This window comes from Gadus chalcogrammus, chromosome 12 (genome assembly GCF_026213295.1).
Source record: "Gadus chalcogrammus isolate NIFS_2021 chromosome 12, NIFS_Gcha_1.0, whole genome shotgun sequence".
Classification (NCBI taxonomy): domain Eukaryota; kingdom Metazoa; phylum Chordata; class Actinopteri; order Gadiformes; family Gadidae; genus Gadus; species Gadus chalcogrammus.
Genome location: NC_079423.1, coordinates 31,914,909 through 31,932,764, shown reverse-complemented (window position 1 = coordinate 31,932,764; position 17,856 = coordinate 31,914,909). Strand labels below are relative to the sequence as shown.

At 47.4% G+C, this 17,856-nt stretch overlaps 1 protein-coding gene across 1 annotated transcript in view; it reads left to right on the top strand.

Annotated features, from left to right (window-relative positions):
* lrrc7 (leucine rich repeat containing 7) overlaps positions 1-17,856 on the top strand; it is a 54,784-nt gene that overhangs the window by 12,480 nt on the left and 24,448 nt on the right. Inside the window, exons 2-14 of the mRNA XM_056604224.1 lie at positions 5,403-5,605; positions 9,315-9,432; positions 9,832-9,910; positions 10,583-10,672; positions 11,019-11,075; positions 11,383-11,446; positions 11,767-11,841; positions 12,453-12,597; positions 12,916-12,988; positions 16,231-16,360; positions 16,743-16,858; positions 17,272-17,341; positions 17,624-17,723. Of these exons, the coding sequence (XP_056460199.1) occupies positions 5,403-5,605; positions 9,315-9,432; positions 9,832-9,910; positions 10,583-10,672; positions 11,019-11,075; positions 11,383-11,446; positions 11,767-11,841; positions 12,453-12,597; positions 12,916-12,988; positions 16,231-16,360; positions 16,743-16,858; positions 17,272-17,341; positions 17,624-17,723 (1,320 nt within the window). The remainder of the gene's footprint in view (positions 1-5,402; positions 5,606-9,314; positions 9,433-9,831; positions 9,911-10,582; positions 10,673-11,018; positions 11,076-11,382; positions 11,447-11,766; positions 11,842-12,452; positions 12,598-12,915; positions 12,989-16,230; positions 16,361-16,742; positions 16,859-17,271; positions 17,342-17,623; positions 17,724-17,856) is intronic.

Genomic DNA, 17,856 nt, shown 5'->3' with positions numbered 1-17,856 from the left:
GTGTGTGTGTGTGTGTGTGTGTGTGTGTGTGTGTGTGTGTGTGTGTGTGTGTGTGTGTGTCAGGCAACAACCCCACCATTAACATGTTTTAACAATCAACTAAAAGCAATCAACAGAGTATGCTCGTGGGACCGGTGATCAGCCACCATGTCCACTTTTTGTTCTGTTTAAGCCATTTTTCGGTCAGTTAATCCGTGCGTCTGTATGGGTTTCCTGCAGTGTAGAGCTGTAGATAGATAGTTTATAATGAATGAAACAGACAAGAACAAGCTGTTCCTCGCTGATATAGCTAGCTGGCTGGCTACCTCCTACTCATCCACACACACACACACACACACACACACACACACACACACACACACACACACACACACACACACACACACACACACACACACACACACACACACACACACACACACACACACACACACACATTCATGCACATACGCAAGCACACAAACACACACGCATACACCTACAAACACACACACAAATACACACAAAGACACACAATCATTCACAGCATAGATCGATTACTGTATTGGCTGTTTAGATGCAAACAACTGTCATCATTGTGTTTGTTTCTGCACTCATTGTACAATTTATTTTTTTAAGCGATATAAAGGCAAAAACATCAGAACATAGTGATGCAGATAGGGAGCAAGAGAGAGATAGACATTAGGGTGAAAATACACCTTGCTTTGGGGACACGGTCTCTATGGCTACAGTTACCATGGTGACGGTGATTCTACATATGAAGTCATGACGGGAAGGGTACCCTGGAGAATTCATCCTCTTTCGCTGGGATGCTGAGTAACATGTGCTCGGAGCACGCGCACAGTCGCGCACACACACACACACACACACACACACACACACACACACACACACACACACACACACACACACACACACACACACACACACACACACACACACACACACACACACACACACACACACACACACACACACACACACACACACAAATGCACAACCACATGCACACACAATCACATTAACACACACACAAATGCACAACCACATGCACACACAATCACATTAACACACAATCGAAAGAGAGGAGGCCATTTCCAACGATATATTGTAATTGGCTTGTGAGTTTATCACGTGAAGAACAGAGCGAGGAACAGTGAGAGGTGGAGTAAAGTGTGTAGCAGGATTAGATGCCTTCATTTAATTAGTTTGTGTGGCCTTGTTATTGTGTTGACATGAACCTGCGCTCATTCTTGTGTGTTCTCTGTGTGTGTGTCTGTGTGTGTGTGTGTGTGTGTGTGTTTACCACTGCGGACGGAGTCAGTCTGCTCCATCGTGTTGTTCCCATAGCAGCAGCTCGAGCCAACACAGCCAACCACACTCACTTCCGGACGTGTCTCTCTCTCTCTCTCTTTCTCGCTCTCTCTCTTTCGCTCTCTCTCTCTCTCCGTCTCTTTTTCTCTGTCTCTCTCTCTCCGTCTCTTTCTCTCTGTCTCTGTCTCTCTCTTTCTCTTTCTCTCTCTCTCTTTCTCTCTCTCTCTCTCTCTCTCTCTCTCTCTCTCTCTCTCTCTCTCTCTCTCTCTCTCTCTCTCTCTCTCTCTCTCTCTCTCTCTCTCTCTCTCTCTCTCTCTCTCTCTCTTCCCCCCCCCCCCCCATCGGTGTTGTTAAAGCTCTAGTATAGGTGGATCACACTCGAGACAATAGACTGTGTAACCCGGCCACCAACAACAGTCATCGGCTATATTTGCTGTTTTCTCTTTTTGTTAGTAGCACTGCAAACCAGGTGTGGGTGAGAAATATGACTTTGTCTGTACTGGACTAAGGGTAAATGGACTGAGAACAGAATGACAAACAGACAAAACATCAGACATGCCGTTGAATCCATACCAGCAGTAGGCTATAGCATTGGTGCTCCGTGACTCATTGGAGCCAATTAAGCAGCAACGTGTTCGTCTCTTTTCTGAGTAAAATAATGTCTGTCATCCAAAAGCCATCCCAGCCTGAAGGGAAGAACATAAGCTAGGATTATTACTCCATTATTCTTACCACTGAGGTGGTGCTTAGAATAGAATTGCTTTCACCTGCTCTGTTTAAAAAAAAGAAGAAAAAAGCCTGAGACAATTGTCTAAGCCAACGGTTGTCAAAGTGGGGTAGGCAAGCATGAATTGATCCAGGTGGTACTCGAAATGAATGTGTTTTACCTCCCAAACAGTCCTGTGGCTGACTGGAGTCTCAGGATCAAACCTGAACGTATGCAGTCCAGTTCAAACACACTCTCCTTCCTCTAAGAACTTCTGGAATCAGTTGAGAATCATACATAAGAAACAGTCTAACAAACGCTCATATATACATATCATATCAATTTATGCGGCTCTATATAAATTGACACATGTCAATTTATACACAATATGTGTTGTGTTTTTTTGTTGTTTTTGTATTGAGTCTATTTTTATACATTGTACTATGGATCTTCATGTGTCCTTAATAAAATCATATATATATATATATGATGAAGTACATGTCTCTCAGAGATGAACATACTGTCCTCCTCCTCACTCACTGTCCTTATCTCCCCAAAAACGGTCAGATTCTGGCTCTGCGTGAGAGTAGAGCACTGAGCAGAAATGTTTCCAAATTAGGTATGGGTGCATGTATGCATCTTTGTGTGTGTGCGTGTGTGCGTGTGTGTGCACGTGTGTGTGTGTGTGCGCGCGCGTGCGTGTACATGCCTGCCTGTGTGTACATGTGCGTTCGTGCCTGTGTTTATGGGTGTGTGTTAGTGTGTACGTGCCTGCTTGTGTGTGTGCGTGCCTGCGTGCGCTTCTCACAGCTCTTTAATCCCCCCTTTACCTTCTTCCAATCAGTTAGTTCTCTTTCCTCACATCTCCTCCACCTACCCCTTCGTCTTACACACACACACACACACACACACACACACACACACACACACACACACACACACACACACACACACACACACACACACACACACACACACACACACACACACACACACACACACACACACACACACACACACACACACACACACACACACACACACACACACACACACCCCCCGTACATCAAACACAACCACCGAGTCATGATCAGATAACAACGCACAACAACGCAGTCAGTCTGTTGTTCCGTAGCTATTGATTGGCATTAGAGTGTCTTTTTAAATCGGCAGTTGGCTAGTCTAGGCTAGGCTTTGTACTGTTGACGGGCGTTTGTAATAATGACAGATTATTCATCAGTGTGATTTTAAATCCCTTCGGCAGGCCTGCTCGCTGCAGCCCACTGACTGCTGCTCTAATGACGGCCGAGATGGACTGATGGTGGACGTTTTCTCCATTTTACCACAATGGATTCATTACGCTTATCTGTGCTGGGTTCATGCTGCCACTGTGGTTGTGTGTGTGTGTGACTGAACAATAATAATAGAGAAAGATGGTGTGTGTGTGTGTGTGTGTGTGTGTGTGTGTGTGTGTGTGTGTGTGTGTGTGTGTGTGTGTGTGTGTGTGTGTGTGTGTGTGTGTGTGTGTGTGTGTGTGTGTGTGTGTTTGCTCCTGTGCTGTGCTGGTTGGCGCAGGGCTGCCTATGCCAGCTGCTCTGGGTGTTACACCTGCCTGGCACAGCACCATCATCTGAGCCTCTGATTGGCCACAAAGGAACTGACACGCCCATGTCACTTTAATGAAATAAAGAGAGCTCATCCAGCAGCAGCCCAGAAATAACAACAGAATCTGTGTCATTCAGTCACGCACTCATTAGTATCATTTCTAAAGAGAGAAAGCAGGAGAGAAAGCAGGAGAGGAAGACTTTGGCGGCAGTAACTCAGGAGGTAGAGTGGGTGACTGGTAACCGGTAGGTTGCTAGTTCGATCCCCAGCTCCTCCTAACGTGTCGAGGTGCCCCTGAGTGAGACGCCTCACCATGACTGCTCCTGACGAGCTGGCTGTCGCCCTGCGTGGTCGACTCCGCCGTCGGTGTGTGAATGAATGGTTGTAAGTTGCTTTGGATAAAAGTGTCTGCAGAATCCCATAAATGTAATCTTTGAAACTGAAAAACCAAAAACATCACCTCCCTGTTTACTTCCGCCCTAACTCTGTTTCTTCAATTTTGAGAGGTCTTACATCTCATGTAGGCAAGACGGACTCTGTGATGTGAACCAATCAGGGAGGAGTTGCCTGGATTTTCCAGAAATGAACCCGGAGCAGTCTTACATCGAAATAGTCTCAGACAAATTCTGTTTACACTCAGTTTTACACTTTACACTGAATGCACACCGATAGCTGGGTCCTTTCTAAAAAATGATGCTAAAATAATGGATCTTAAATCTTACCTTCCAACCCTTTGACAACATGAACCTCAGGGAGTCCCCTACTCTGTATTCATCTATATAACCTCCGGTGTGGTTCATCCATCAAGACGTTGAGACGTCTTGTGACCTGATAATGATAGGCTCGGTGGATGACAGTGATAGGATTTGAGTGTTGCAATTTCCTGAAGAGCAGCGTGAGAGACATCAACTAGTGACAAGGTCAACATCCTGCCGCTCGCGTTCGCAATTTGCTTGATTATCATTTCCTGTCTCCTGTCCTCTCCTCCTTCCTGCCGGTTTGTACGTGAGCATTAATCATGATAAGAGGGGCCCGACCCGGAGAGCCACTGTGATAGCAACAGCAGACGTGTTTGTTGAGTTCTCATCCAATCTTAAAGGACAAATGTGGGAAACCACTGCAAATGCACCCATTGCAGTAATCCCAGGTCAGAGAGACGCATCGCTCAGCGAGGGGAGTACACAGCAGGTTTAGCCATGGGATCAAACTTCTAGTAGTTGTACATCCAGAGAGCAACACCTTGGGTTTGTGACTGACAACAGAGAAGGGGCTGGTTACAGTTCTTCTGTTCTTCATGTGGAAAGATACCCCAGAAGAGCTGATCAAGTGGGAAGCCTGACATATGAAGCCGGGAGAATGGCGATCAAGAAGCCTGGCAAATGGCTAACAATGACAAAGAGCAATATGACATTTATTGGCAAATAAACCTTTGAAGGAATGATACACCGACACTAGATTTGTTTTTATCTTGTCAAAGTGTATTCTCTCTGTCACAGTAACCATAGCAATCCACGTAATCTCCAGATGAGGACGCGTACGGTACATCGGTTGCGGTGTACAGGTGTTTGGTACACGACCACTTGAGGTGGAACCACTTCAGTGCTCCGTCACGACCGATTAAGAGCTGGGCTGAGTCCTTATGCAGATGAACTGAAACATGAAGCATTTTACCTGCTAACGATGAGCAGTAATGGATCCTGGAGGTTTGTTTTAATACTTCACTTGAGCACCTGAACGGGATGACCCATTAACCCCCTCCTCCTCCTCCTCCCAACAGTGCAGTGTCTGGAGATGACCACGAAGCGGAAGCTGATAGGCCGGCTGGTGCCGTGCCGCTGTTTCCGGGGCGAGGAGGAGGTGATCTCGGTGCTGGACTACTCCCACTGCAGCCTGCAGCAGGTGCCCAAGGAGATCTTCAGCTTCGAGAGGACGTTGGAGGAACTCTACCTGGACGCCAACCAGATAGAGGAGCTGCCCAAGGTAACGGAGGGCAGCAGTAGCTCAGCAGGTAGAGGGGGCTGACTGTCTGGGAAACTGAAGGTTGCTGGTTCGATCCCCGGCTCGAGGTCTGTCGAGGTGTCCTTGAGCGAGACGTCTCACCCTAACTGCTCCCGATGAGCTGGCAGTCATCCTGCATGGTCGACTCCGCCGTCGGTGTGTGAATGTGTGTGTGAATGTGTGTGTGAATGTGTGTGTGAATGTGTGTGTGAATGTGTGTGTATGAATGGTTGTAAGTCACTTTTTACACCTAAATGTAAATGTCACAGAGGAATGCTCATATATTCACCCTGTGCTCCATAACCCTGGAACAACTAATTCTGAAAAGTATTTTACCACCGGGTGTGATGTTGACTAGCCAGATAGTGATCACCTGTCGAGTGTTTACTCAGACATAAACATATGTATATGCATGGTTCCTTTCTCCCACTTGTGACGGCTAATCAACCTCACACCCGTGGCGGTCAAATATCAGTTCTGAAATATTGGTGACGTTGTTTATGACGCATTTCCAAGTGTAAGCGGATTAAGAAGGGGGGGGGGGGGGGGGCTGGGTATTGGTAGCAGGGATTGTGCATTGATTGCGCAGGATGGGATTTGCGATAGCAGCAGTACTTAGAGGGCGGCCTAAGGTTCTAATCAATAGTGTTTGTAGTTGGAATGTCAGGCACGCCTGTGCAGAACGACGTAGGGAAATTAGCTAAACACTGCACTTCAGGGTGTCTTCAAAGCACTCATTTAAAACGGCCTTGTGTTGCTGCCTGTCTCTGATGACCACCAGGGTTATTGTATTCATACGACCTTCCTATCAAACTTCAAACTAGGTTTTTCTTTTTTGATCTAAAGAACAGGCTGTTGGCAGGATCTACAGTAAAGGCTTGGAAAGGCAGAATGTGAGCAATATAATTCAACATGGCAATTTAATTTGATTTCAACACTACGTTTGTGGTGCCATTTACATCAAAAGCACAACCTTTATAAGTATCTTTCCCCTTGCACACAAGCTTTCCCACTTAACTACCCTAGTAGTTGAGTGATATTTTTGCCTGTTACGTGTGTTGTGTGTGTGAAGGTAAAGGATAGCAGAGGGTTAGAAAAGGGCTGAATCAGGTCGTGGTTCACCGCCGCCCTCTGGCTAGTTCACCCACCCACCCAACATTTAACTTGACACGTTAGTAGCTCAATAGTTCAATCCAGGTTCAATTGAAGTTACATATACAAACAAAAACACAAAACACACAAGGTGTGGGCGTGGGCGGAAGACTACAAATTGAAACATTTAACTATTCAAACTTAGTCTACAGGTGTTGTTCCGGTTTAAAACCCAGAGATGCTGAACAGTGTTTCTCATGTAAACAGTTTAGATAAGCACTGCAGACGAAGAAGCCCTCCTCCTCTGCTACGATCGCACGTGTCTGACTGCGTCTGTCCCAGCAAGACACGAGGATAGCTGAACAAAACCACATATGTGTAAACATATATTCAACTTTTTTCTTTTGTGTGTGTTTGTCTAAGAATAGGCGTAGAGAATGTGTTGTGGCAATGTGGGTCAAGCCGCGGACCAATCCCATGCCATTTGGTGCACCAAGAAACACACGCGTACACACACTCAGCATGCATGCACACACATGCACACACACACAGAATCACATAGCCACACGCACACACATGCTGGTTTTGTTGGCTTGAGGCCATCTGTGCTCCAATGGTTTCTGCATGATGGATAGAGAAACAAAATAACATCATTGCGTTCAATTGACAGTAGGCCTGGTGATGTAATCACCATAACCCTGTTGTAGGCTATTAGCATGCAACGTGTTGTGGATTATTCCAAAGCAGTATGCAATAATCATCCTACCATCTGGTGTACAGAATTGGATATTCTACCCCAATGTAATCACGTCAGTATTTACGTGTTGTGGAACAAGAGATGACCAGTATTATAGCTTATTTAGACTGCTGTCGATGACTCCAAACTGTAATCCACAGTCCATATGGGTGCTGCTCTCGTTGGTTCCATAGTTTCATTCCTAGTGGTCAGTGTTATGACTCTCTGACTGGGGGAAAGGTTTTTCGCAAGGGAAATGTATCAATCAGATAAACTTTGAATTTCAACATGTTTTTACACTATATTGTTTGTGCTATTTTATGCTTCATCACGATCTTATAATAATCTTCTGTTGGGTCTTATCTTTAAATCCAGAGTTAAAGGTAAATGTAGAAATGTGAAATAATTATTTGGAACTATGGCTGCTGTTTACTTTTAGTTAGTAGAGCAATAAAAGAGAAACTATCATAAATCCTACAATTTTTTCACTCTATTGTCGACTGAATAAGGAAGGACATCATTATCTTTGTCACTACTGCAATGTTATCTTTTCAAGATGGTTGGAAATATAATACTTTTTCTCATCAATTGTGTCAGCCGTGAATAGATCGTAACTCTATTTGTTCATTGTCGATTCAAAAAGGGCTTCCTTTTGATCAAGTACTTCTGGGAGTGGAAATAACTATAATAACTTGGAGAAAGGCATATCACAAAATACTTAAGGGGAAATAGCATACAGCAAATATAAATTCAGCCAGAGCTCCAATGTTTGACCTTGTGGTGATAAAATCACCAAATCAAGTTATTATGCAAAAATACACACCCCTGACTGTGGAATTGAGAGGCATTAGAAATGATGAATTACATCAGGAACAATGGAGGGGACCTCAAATTTTACTATAAAGGCCCCTGATCTTATGTCATTGTTATTGAGCTGCTCCATTGTTCCTTACCTCACCTAAAGAAGCTAAGGGCCAGACACACACACACACACACACACACACACACACACACACACACACACACACACACACACACACACACACACACACACACACACACACACACACACACACACACACACACACACACACACACACACACACATACAAACGCACACCTCTAGAGAGAAAGAAAAGAGAGGCATACCTTTAGAGGATATTGTGTGATTTAGGATTTACCATAATATGAATTATGGAACAGTTCAATATCAGAACTTAGGTTGCCAGTTTGCGTTCTTGGAGCAGCAGTAGCTCAGGAGGGAGAGCGGGTTGATCTTTTGATCCCCGGCGTGTCGCGGTGTCCCTGAGAAAGACACCGCTCCCCACCTGCTCCAGGCGAGCCGGCTTTCGCCCAGCGTGGTCGACTCCGCTGGCGTTGTGTTAATGGTTATAAGTCAAAAGTCACAAGTTTGTTCACGTTCACACACACTTGTTTAAAACACTAGTGTAGCTTATTTTCTTTGAGGGTTAAACCTTACAGGAGTTCTTCTTTTGTAAATGATGCTTACTTACTAAATCAAGCGTTTGGTTTCCACTTTGAGGCGCCCAGGGCTTGACTGCTCCTTGTTTCAACCAACAAATTGAAACCCCATGTCGTTCTGAATGCTTGCTTGAGTCTTGCTGTTCAAAAAGACTGAACATTACACGGCTGCCACAGGACTTGACCTGATACTAATCCTCTGTCAATACCTCTGGCTCTGCCGTTCATTTTCAGATTGTTTTTGTTAGTTTATTTGATCACAGACAACATTATTTGGCCCAACTGCAAAACAAGACAATAGAAATGATGTGGCCCACATCTTTCGTTTATTCTATCAGGGCATTATAATATTTCATCCCGGTTTCCTCTGTGTTTCTGTAGCAACTGTTCAACTGCCAGGCCCTGAAGAAGCTCAGCATGCCTGACAACGACCTGTCCAACCTGCCCCCCTCCATCGCAAGCCTGGTCAACCTCAAAGAGCTGGACATCAGTAAAAATGGTAAACAATGGACTGCGTTTGGCTGTGGAAGCACATAAACCCATTTTAGAACGGATTGCACTCATTCTTTCATTCATTCATTCTTTGGACCCCGTTATCACCAATTTAGTATAAAATCATCAAACTATATTCAGATGTAGTATGTACCATTGTAAGCATCCTCTGTAACCTACATACACCCTGCTCACGTCTCTCTCTCTCTCTCTCTCTCTCTCTCTCTCTCTCTCTCACGTCTCTCTCTCTCTCTCTCTCTCCTCTCTCTCTCTCTCTCTCTCTCTCTCTCTCTCTCTCTCTCTCTCTCTCTCTCTCTCTCTCTCTCTCTCCTCTCTCTCTCTCTCTCTCTCTCCTCTCTCTCTCTCTCTCTCTCTCTCTCTCTCTCTCTCTCTCTCTCTCTCTCAGGTATCCAGGAGTTCCCAGACAATATCAAGTGTTGTAAAGGCCTGTCTGTGGTTGAGGCCAGCGTCAACCCAATTGCCAAGTAAGCCGTTTGTCATCTCAGCACACACGCAGTAGGACAGTGCCGGCGTCCATGCAAACAATCTCAGAACTCAAACACTGAGTTGGACCCGTCTGTGTGTCGTGACGTTCAGTTCTGTGTCTGCCTCGGATGAGGCGTGATGAGTTATCTGTGTTTACAGGCTTTCGTGTGCTATCCAGTGTCAGTGCTGCATGGTTAGATTCAGACTGCTGGAGAACTGATCATCAGGAGAGATACAGTGTGTGTGTGTGTGTGTGTGCGCTCTCGAGCGTGTGGAGGTGTGCGTGTGCTTGTCCGTGCGGTGACTCACCCTCGGGCTAAACGCGGCAATACGCTCCGTCAGTGGTTGCCACAGAAACGTTATCCCGACCTTGGCAGGTTTTTTTCTGCTGTTAATCTTTTTTAATTATTTGTCCCAATTTGGTTCTTGAAGGACACTGACTTACTAAAGTTATACTCTCCCATTCATCTCTATTGTCCCTCCCTTCCTCCCTCTCTCTCTTGGTTCTCCTCTCCCTCGGCCTCCCCCCCCCTCTGCCTCCCTCTCCCTCTGCCTCCCCCTCCCTCTGCCTCCCCCTCCCTCCCCCTCCCTCTCCCTCCCTCCCACTCCTCGCCCCTCTCTCGGCTGCCGTCTCTCTCGGCTGCCGTCTCTCGTTCCGGATCCTTCCTCAGACTCCCAGAGGGGTTCACCCAGCTCCTGAATCTGACCCAGCTCTTCCTCAACGATGCCTTTCTGGAGTATCTCCCTGCTAATTTTGGAAGGTAAAGTCTCTACATAATACACACATTATATGTGCTGTACACTGTATATATTTCTATATGTTTATGTACGTCTCCACCAGTGCTGTCCGGGATAGGATCCAAATCCAGACGGGTACTCGGGAAGTGAAACAAAAAGGCTTTTAATAACGAAAGTCGAATCTCTGTTCCACAAACTGGCACTAACTCGAGAACTGGGAGTGTGAGTCTGATAGAAGAGAGTTGAGGGGACTGATGGGAGGGGAGAGGGCCGGTCGGAGGACATCTGGTGGACAGGTGTTGAGGGCATCTGGTGGGTGCTGTTGGTTGGGTGTGTTTCTTTAATCATTTATTGTATTTATTTGATTAGACTCTCCAAGCTACGGATCCTGGAGCTACGAGAAAACCATCTAAAAACAATGCCAAAGTAAGACATACCTGTGTGTGTACGTGTGTGTGTTTATGTGGCTGTGGGCGTGTGCGTGTGCATGTGTTGGCGTGTGTGTGTGTGTGTATGTGTGTGGGTGTCTGTGTGTCTGTGTGTCTGTTTGTGTTCTGTAGAAATATTCCAATATCACGTTACAACATTTTATATAGGGTACTTTATAGTTTGTACAATAGACGTTAAGGTGATTCATGCTTGAATATAAAAGTAGAGCCTCTTGATCGATGTCGATTGTGTTGAGCGTGTGTTGAGTGTGTGTTGAGTGTGTGTTTGTTCTTCTGCCTCCCAGGTCCATCCACAGACTGTCCCAGCTGGAACGTCTGGATCTGGGGAGCAACGAGTTCTCTGAGATGGTAAGACCGGAGGACCCCCGGTCAGACACGCCGCAGAGCCCCTGTTTAACGTTAAGCTACGAAGGGATGGAGCCAGATTAATTTAACCAATATCTAAATCAATGTTTTCCCTCGGGGACGAATGCCGACGTGGTGATTGTGTTAAATGCTTTTTACATAATAACGCCGCGTGTTTACACATACATTATGTGTCAACGTATTCATAATTAAGACACGGATGATTTGGTTTTCTCGGAGGGATGTATGGAGTCTAGGGTGGCTATCTCTTATTATTGTGTTCGGAACTGTTTACCGAGCCTCTGTGTGTTTGTGTCGTTCAGCCAGAGGTATTGGAACAGATCCATAACCTGAAGGAACTGTGGATGGACAATAATTCTCTACAGTCAATACCAGGGGTAAGAGCACGGGCACGCACACACGCACGCACAAACACACAAACATAGACACGAGTACGCATGCACGAACACAGGCAGGCTCACACACACACTCCCTATGCCATCATGACCTCAATACATCAGCAGGAAACTGGTCTGGTTCCACAAAAGTCGAACAACATGTCTTTGAAGGGGGTCAGTCCCTATCAATGACCAGACAGGAAAGCATATTTCGTATTGCATGTGTTTGGCTGTGGTATGGCTAACCGCCCTAATATGTCTTCAAAGTATACTTTATTATCCCAGGGTTGGGAAATTTGTTTGGTCAAAGGGCATCACATTTAAGGCACATAAGTCTTCATGCGCTCCTTATCTTCGTGTCTCTCTGCTTCTTCTGCTTGGCCTTGTTCTGTGTGCTGCTCTCTCACTTCTAATGCGTCTCCTTATAATTCTCCTTTCTCATCTCATCTCCTCATTCTTTCCCTCCTCCTCCTCGTTTCTTCTCGTGCTGTAAATGTATTTCTTCTCATTGTGTTCCTCGTCCTCCTCTTCCTCCTCCTCCTCCTCCTCCTCCTCCTCCTCCTGCTCCTTCTCCTCGGTGTGTCCTCCACATACACTTTGTCTCCTGCCAGTCACTAGGTAAATTGCGGCAGCTTCGCTACTTGGACTTGGCCAAGAACCGCATCGAGACGTTAGACACAGACATCTCAGGCTGTGAGAACCTCGAAGACCTCCTACTGTCCTCCAATATGCTGCAGCACCTCCCGGACTCTATAGGTAGCCACACACACAAACGGGCCCGCCCACACGCAAACACACACACATGGGTCCACCCACTCGCACACACACAGGTTATTTATTTAACGTGCTATGTCTATGGAGGTAATGGGTTGATAAAATCGTAATGCTTTGTGAAGTCTTTTAAAAGGGAAGGTTTGTGATTGTGCATGTGCGTGTCCGTGCATGTGCGTGTGTGTGTGTGTGTGTGTGTGTGTGTGTGTGTGTGTGTGTGTGTGTGTGTGTGTGTGTGTGTGTGTGTGTGTGTGTGTGTGTGTGTGTGTGTGTGTGTGTGTGTGTGTGTGTGTGCATACATAGGAATGTTGAAGAAAATGACGACACTGAAGGTAGACGACAACCAGCTGACCTCACTGCCTAACACCATCGGGAGGTGAGACACACACACACACACACACACACACACACACACACACACACACACACACACACACACACACACACACACACACACACACACACACACACACACACACACACACACACACACACACACACACACACACACACACACAAATTTCTGTTTTATTTTATGCATCTCAGTTCTTTGTTTCTCTCTTTCTTTCTTCCTTTTCTTTCTGTCTTTCTTTCGCTCTTTCTTCAATTGTTAATTTTTCTCCCTTCATTCCTTCCTCTCCTTCTATCTATCTCTCTCTCCTTCCTTTCCTTCTCTCTCTCTCTCTCTCTCTCTCTCTCTCTCTCTCTCTCTCTCTCTCTCTCCTTCCTTTCCCTCTCTCTCTCTCTCTCTCTCTCTCTCTCTCTCTCTCTCTCTCTCCTTCCTTTCCCTCTCTCTCTCTCTCTCTCTCTCTCTCTCTCTCTCTCCTTCCTTCCTTCCTTCCTTCCTTCCTTCCTTCCTTCCTTCCTTCCTTCCTCTCCTTCTATCTATCCCTCTCCTTCCTTTCCTTCTCTCTCTCTCTCCTTCCTTCCTCTCCACCATGTCTCTCGCGTGGTTATTATTGATGCGATGACACATGTCATCGTCGATGATCCATTGGTTGCTGCTCTTGTGTATGCCGACTGGTGATTGGTGGGTTCTGTGTGTTGTTGTTTGCTGCGGTGGCGTGGCGTTAGTGTGAAGGCCAAGCATGGGTGAGTACTGTTAGCCTGCCCGGATACAAGGACCTGGTTCAGGGACACTGCACACGTTGGAACGGCATGGCTCCGGGGACAGCTGATGCACTGGGAGTGGCGTGCAGGCACATTCATATTCACCCTGAAGATAAAACAAATCCAATTCGTTACAGATATCATATCGGAGAAGTAGGAGTTCTTTCCGACTATTTATCTTCAAACTATCCATGGCCTTGATGTAACAATACTGTGTTGATTGCGAGGGTTGGGAAGGTTTGATGTTTTGAAAATGTTCACGTGAGGTATAGATGTAATTCTACTCATAGCCGTTATTGTTTAAGTATTGTTAATATAGAGATACCACACATCCAGTTCATCAACTACTGCTTATAAACACTGGGTACGTGTGTGCCAAACACACATGTACCCAGTGTGTTGATGGAGGGATGAGGTCCTTTCTGATCATCAACTTCCCCACCCTGCCCGCCACACAGTGCGGAAACCCCGCCCCCAGTGCGGAAGCCCCGCCCCCAGTGCGGAAACCCCGCCCCCAGTGCGGAAGCCCCGCCCCCAGTGCGGAAGCCCCGCCCCCAGTGCGGAAACCCTGCCCCCAGCATTACCTGTCCTCGGTAATGCCAGTCGGTAGGCCGTGCGCCGGGGACCCCCGTGGTCTTGGCTCCCGGGCTCGAGGCCTACCGACTGGTGGGACTCGTGTTCCATCTGAAGAGGTCCCTGCTTCAAGCCTTGTCTAGCAGTAGGTCCTCGCCCCTCCCAGTAGGTCCTCGCCCCTCCCAGTAGGTCCTCACCCCTCCCAGTAGGTCCTCGCCCCTCCCAGTAGGTCCTCACCCCTCCCAGTAGGTCCTCGCCCCTCCCAGTAGGTCCCCCCCCCCCCCCCAGTAGGTCCTCGCCCCTCCCAGTAGGTCCTCGCCCCTCCCAGTAGGTCCTCGCCCCTCCCAGTAGGCCCTCGCCCCTCCCAGTAGGTCCTCGCCCCTCCCTGTCCCCTCTGAGTACGGTGGGGTGCCTACCTTACTAGTGTCTCATTAGGGTGTTAAGCATATTCCAGCCACCCCCCTTCCCTAGTTAGGCTTCTTACTTTCTGGACTTCTAATTTCGACATCTTTTTTCAATTGTGAAAAAGCATCCACATAATGTTGATAATGTGGTATATTATCGAGGCTCTGGATGTAAATCAAGTTAGTTTAGTGATGAGGTAAAATTAGAAGCAGGTTGCTGCAGAAACGCACACGGATGATATATATATGAGCTCTCCTCTCCCCTCCTCTCCTCCTCTCCTCTCCCCTCCTCTCCTCTTCTCTCCTCCTCTCCTCTCCTCTGTCCTCCCCTTTCCTCCCCTCTCCTCCCCTCTCCTCCCCTCTCCTCTTCTCTCCTCTTCTCTCCTCTCCTCTCCCCTCCTCCCCTCTCCTCACCTCTCCTCCCCTCCCCTCCCCTCCTCTCTCCTCCTCTCCTCTCCTCTTCTCTCCTCCTCTCCTCTGCCCTCCCCTCCCCTTTCCTCCCCTCTCCTCCCCTCTCCCCTCCCCTCACCTCTCCCCCTCTCCCACCGTGTTGGGGCCCAGATGGTCCAATCCTTTGGGGAATAATATTAGCATGCTAATGTTATGTTAACAGTGACGGTACATTAGCGAGGCGCTGTTGTTTCATTAGCATTAGCCTTCTTTTGATGTGCCGCTCGGTTAATGACTGAGGCCACAGAGGTGTCTGGGGGGGTCGGGGGTGGGGTCAGGTTCATTCAGTGTGATTATGGGATGTATTAATGCACCCTGGGTTGCAGCATGTTGAGCAGGTAGTAGCTTTACAAAACTGCTTCTTAGGATCCTATCTCAAAAAGCGTTTCCACAATAGTAAACGTAATTGGGTAATGATGGTAGTAAAGAAGGTATTCACCCGACAAACAACTATCAATTTAAATGAAAGTAAGGAAAAAGTGGCTATTTTTGCACAGCCTTAAATGTAAATGATAAGTCTCCTCTCCTGCCTCCACCACAAACCACCCCGATCTCACTGCTATCCTGCTTTAGGAACGGCCCCCCGTCCGCCCCAAGACCCCCCCCTTCACACCCCCGGAGGTCTGCTCTTCAGCACAGCCGCCCCCATACAGACCTGTCCCGTTTCCCGGAGCACTGCGCCGTTGTGTGTCTGTTGTAGGTGTGTGTGCGTGCATAGGTGTGTAGATGTATATGTGTGTGTGTGTTTCCTGAGCAAACATATAGAGATTGACCAAATGTCTATATTTTTCCGATAGGATCTTGTGACGTCGTTGTACAGCAGATCCTTCAAGGCTTTCCCGCTCTTGCTTTTAATCAAGTCTATGTTTCTGAGTGTATATTCATTTCAGGAGACCTGCACAGTTTTCCTCCTTATGCGCTCTGCGTCTTTCTCTGTCTCTCTCCCCCCCCCCCCCCCCCCCGCACGCACACACACACACACACACACACACACACACACACACACACACACACACACACACACACACACACACACACACACACACACACACACACACACACACACACACACACACACCAGTCTGTCTCTGCTGGAGGAGTTGGATGTCAGCTGTAACGAGCTGGAGTCGCTGCCCTCGTCCATCGGGTACCTGCACAACCTGAGAACCTTCGCCGCCGACGAGAACTTCCTCACGGAGCTGCCCAGAGAGGTGTGTGTGGGCGTGCACGTCTGTGGGTGTGCGAGTGTGTGTGTCTGTGCGTGTGTGTGTCTGTGCGTGTGTGTGTGAGTATGCTACTGCCCGCTAGTGGACAGTGGGCTAGATTCAGCAGCAATACAATGATAACCTGAGCCGGGTCAAGCCAAATACGCCTTTAAGCAGTAAATCGTAAAAAACGTATGAATGAGAGGAATACTTTTCTGCCTCTGAATCTTAAGAGAGGCCAAAAAGAAGGATGCCCTCGTAACCAGCCGATAGGGAAACGCAGATGCACTGGAACGGAACTGGCCTGTGTGTGATGATGCATTGTACGCTCATTAAAGGTTTTGGTTTTCCTTGTGTGTGTGTGTGTGTGTGCATGTCATCGTTTCAGATCGGTAACTGTAGAAATGTCACCGTGATGTCGCTACGGTCGAACAAACTGGAGTTCCTGCCCGATGAGATCGGACAGATGACCAAACTACGGGTTCTCAACCTCAGCGATAACAGGTACACGCACTCCCACGCAGACCTATGGAAATGCACGGCATAGAATGTATTCTCATCTCAGGCTGTAACACGCGAAAACCGTCACACACAAACACACAACGAGCCCTGTCAAATGACCGTTTTAGTTGCCTGCCTCCACTGTTTCCATGGAAATGGGGCGAGGAGTGTGTTGCCATGGATACATTTTCCGCAGGCTGTTCTATGTGTGGGTGGATGGAACATCTCTCTTTCTCTCTTTTCAATACAAGTCTTTCCCTCCCTTTCCATCTCTATTCTCTCTCTCTCTCTCTCTCTCTCTCTCTCTCTCTCTCTCTCTCTCTCTCTCTCTCTCTCTCTCTCTCTCTCTCTCTCTCTCTCTCTCTCTCTCTCTCTCTCTCTCTCTCTCTCTCTCTCTCTCTCTCTCTCTCTCTCAGGTTAAGGAATCTGCCCTTTACCTTCACTAAGTTGAAGGACCTAGCAGCTTTATGGCTCTCTGACAATCAGGTACTCCTCCCTCTCAACCCACCACATCCATGCAGAATGACACACAATATATTCATCTGGATGTCTCGAGGACTTCATTTTTCAGCAGATAGATATTCCTTAGCTTACTTCCTAGCGCAGACACATACATAAACTGGCTCCTCTGTCGACACGATTTCCCCGTGCAAAAACATTTTAACTTCTTGCAAACTTCTTAATCCATGTAACATGGTGTGTGTGTGTGTGTGTGTGTGTGTGTGTGTGTGTGTGTGTGTGTGTGTGTGTGTGTGTGTGTGTTGGCAGTCCAAGGCCCTGATCCCCCTCCAGACGGAGGCCCACCCAGAAACCAAGCAGAGGGTCCTGACGAACTACATGTTCCCCCAGCAGCCTCGCCATGATGAGGGTACGAGCTGGGATCCAAGGCCCCGCCCACACGGAGCCCGAACGGCCGAAAAACGATGCGGTTTCGTTTTATGCGGTTCAGGAATATCTCCGTCATTGAGAAACGCTGTAGTAAACATTCAAGGCGCTGGTTC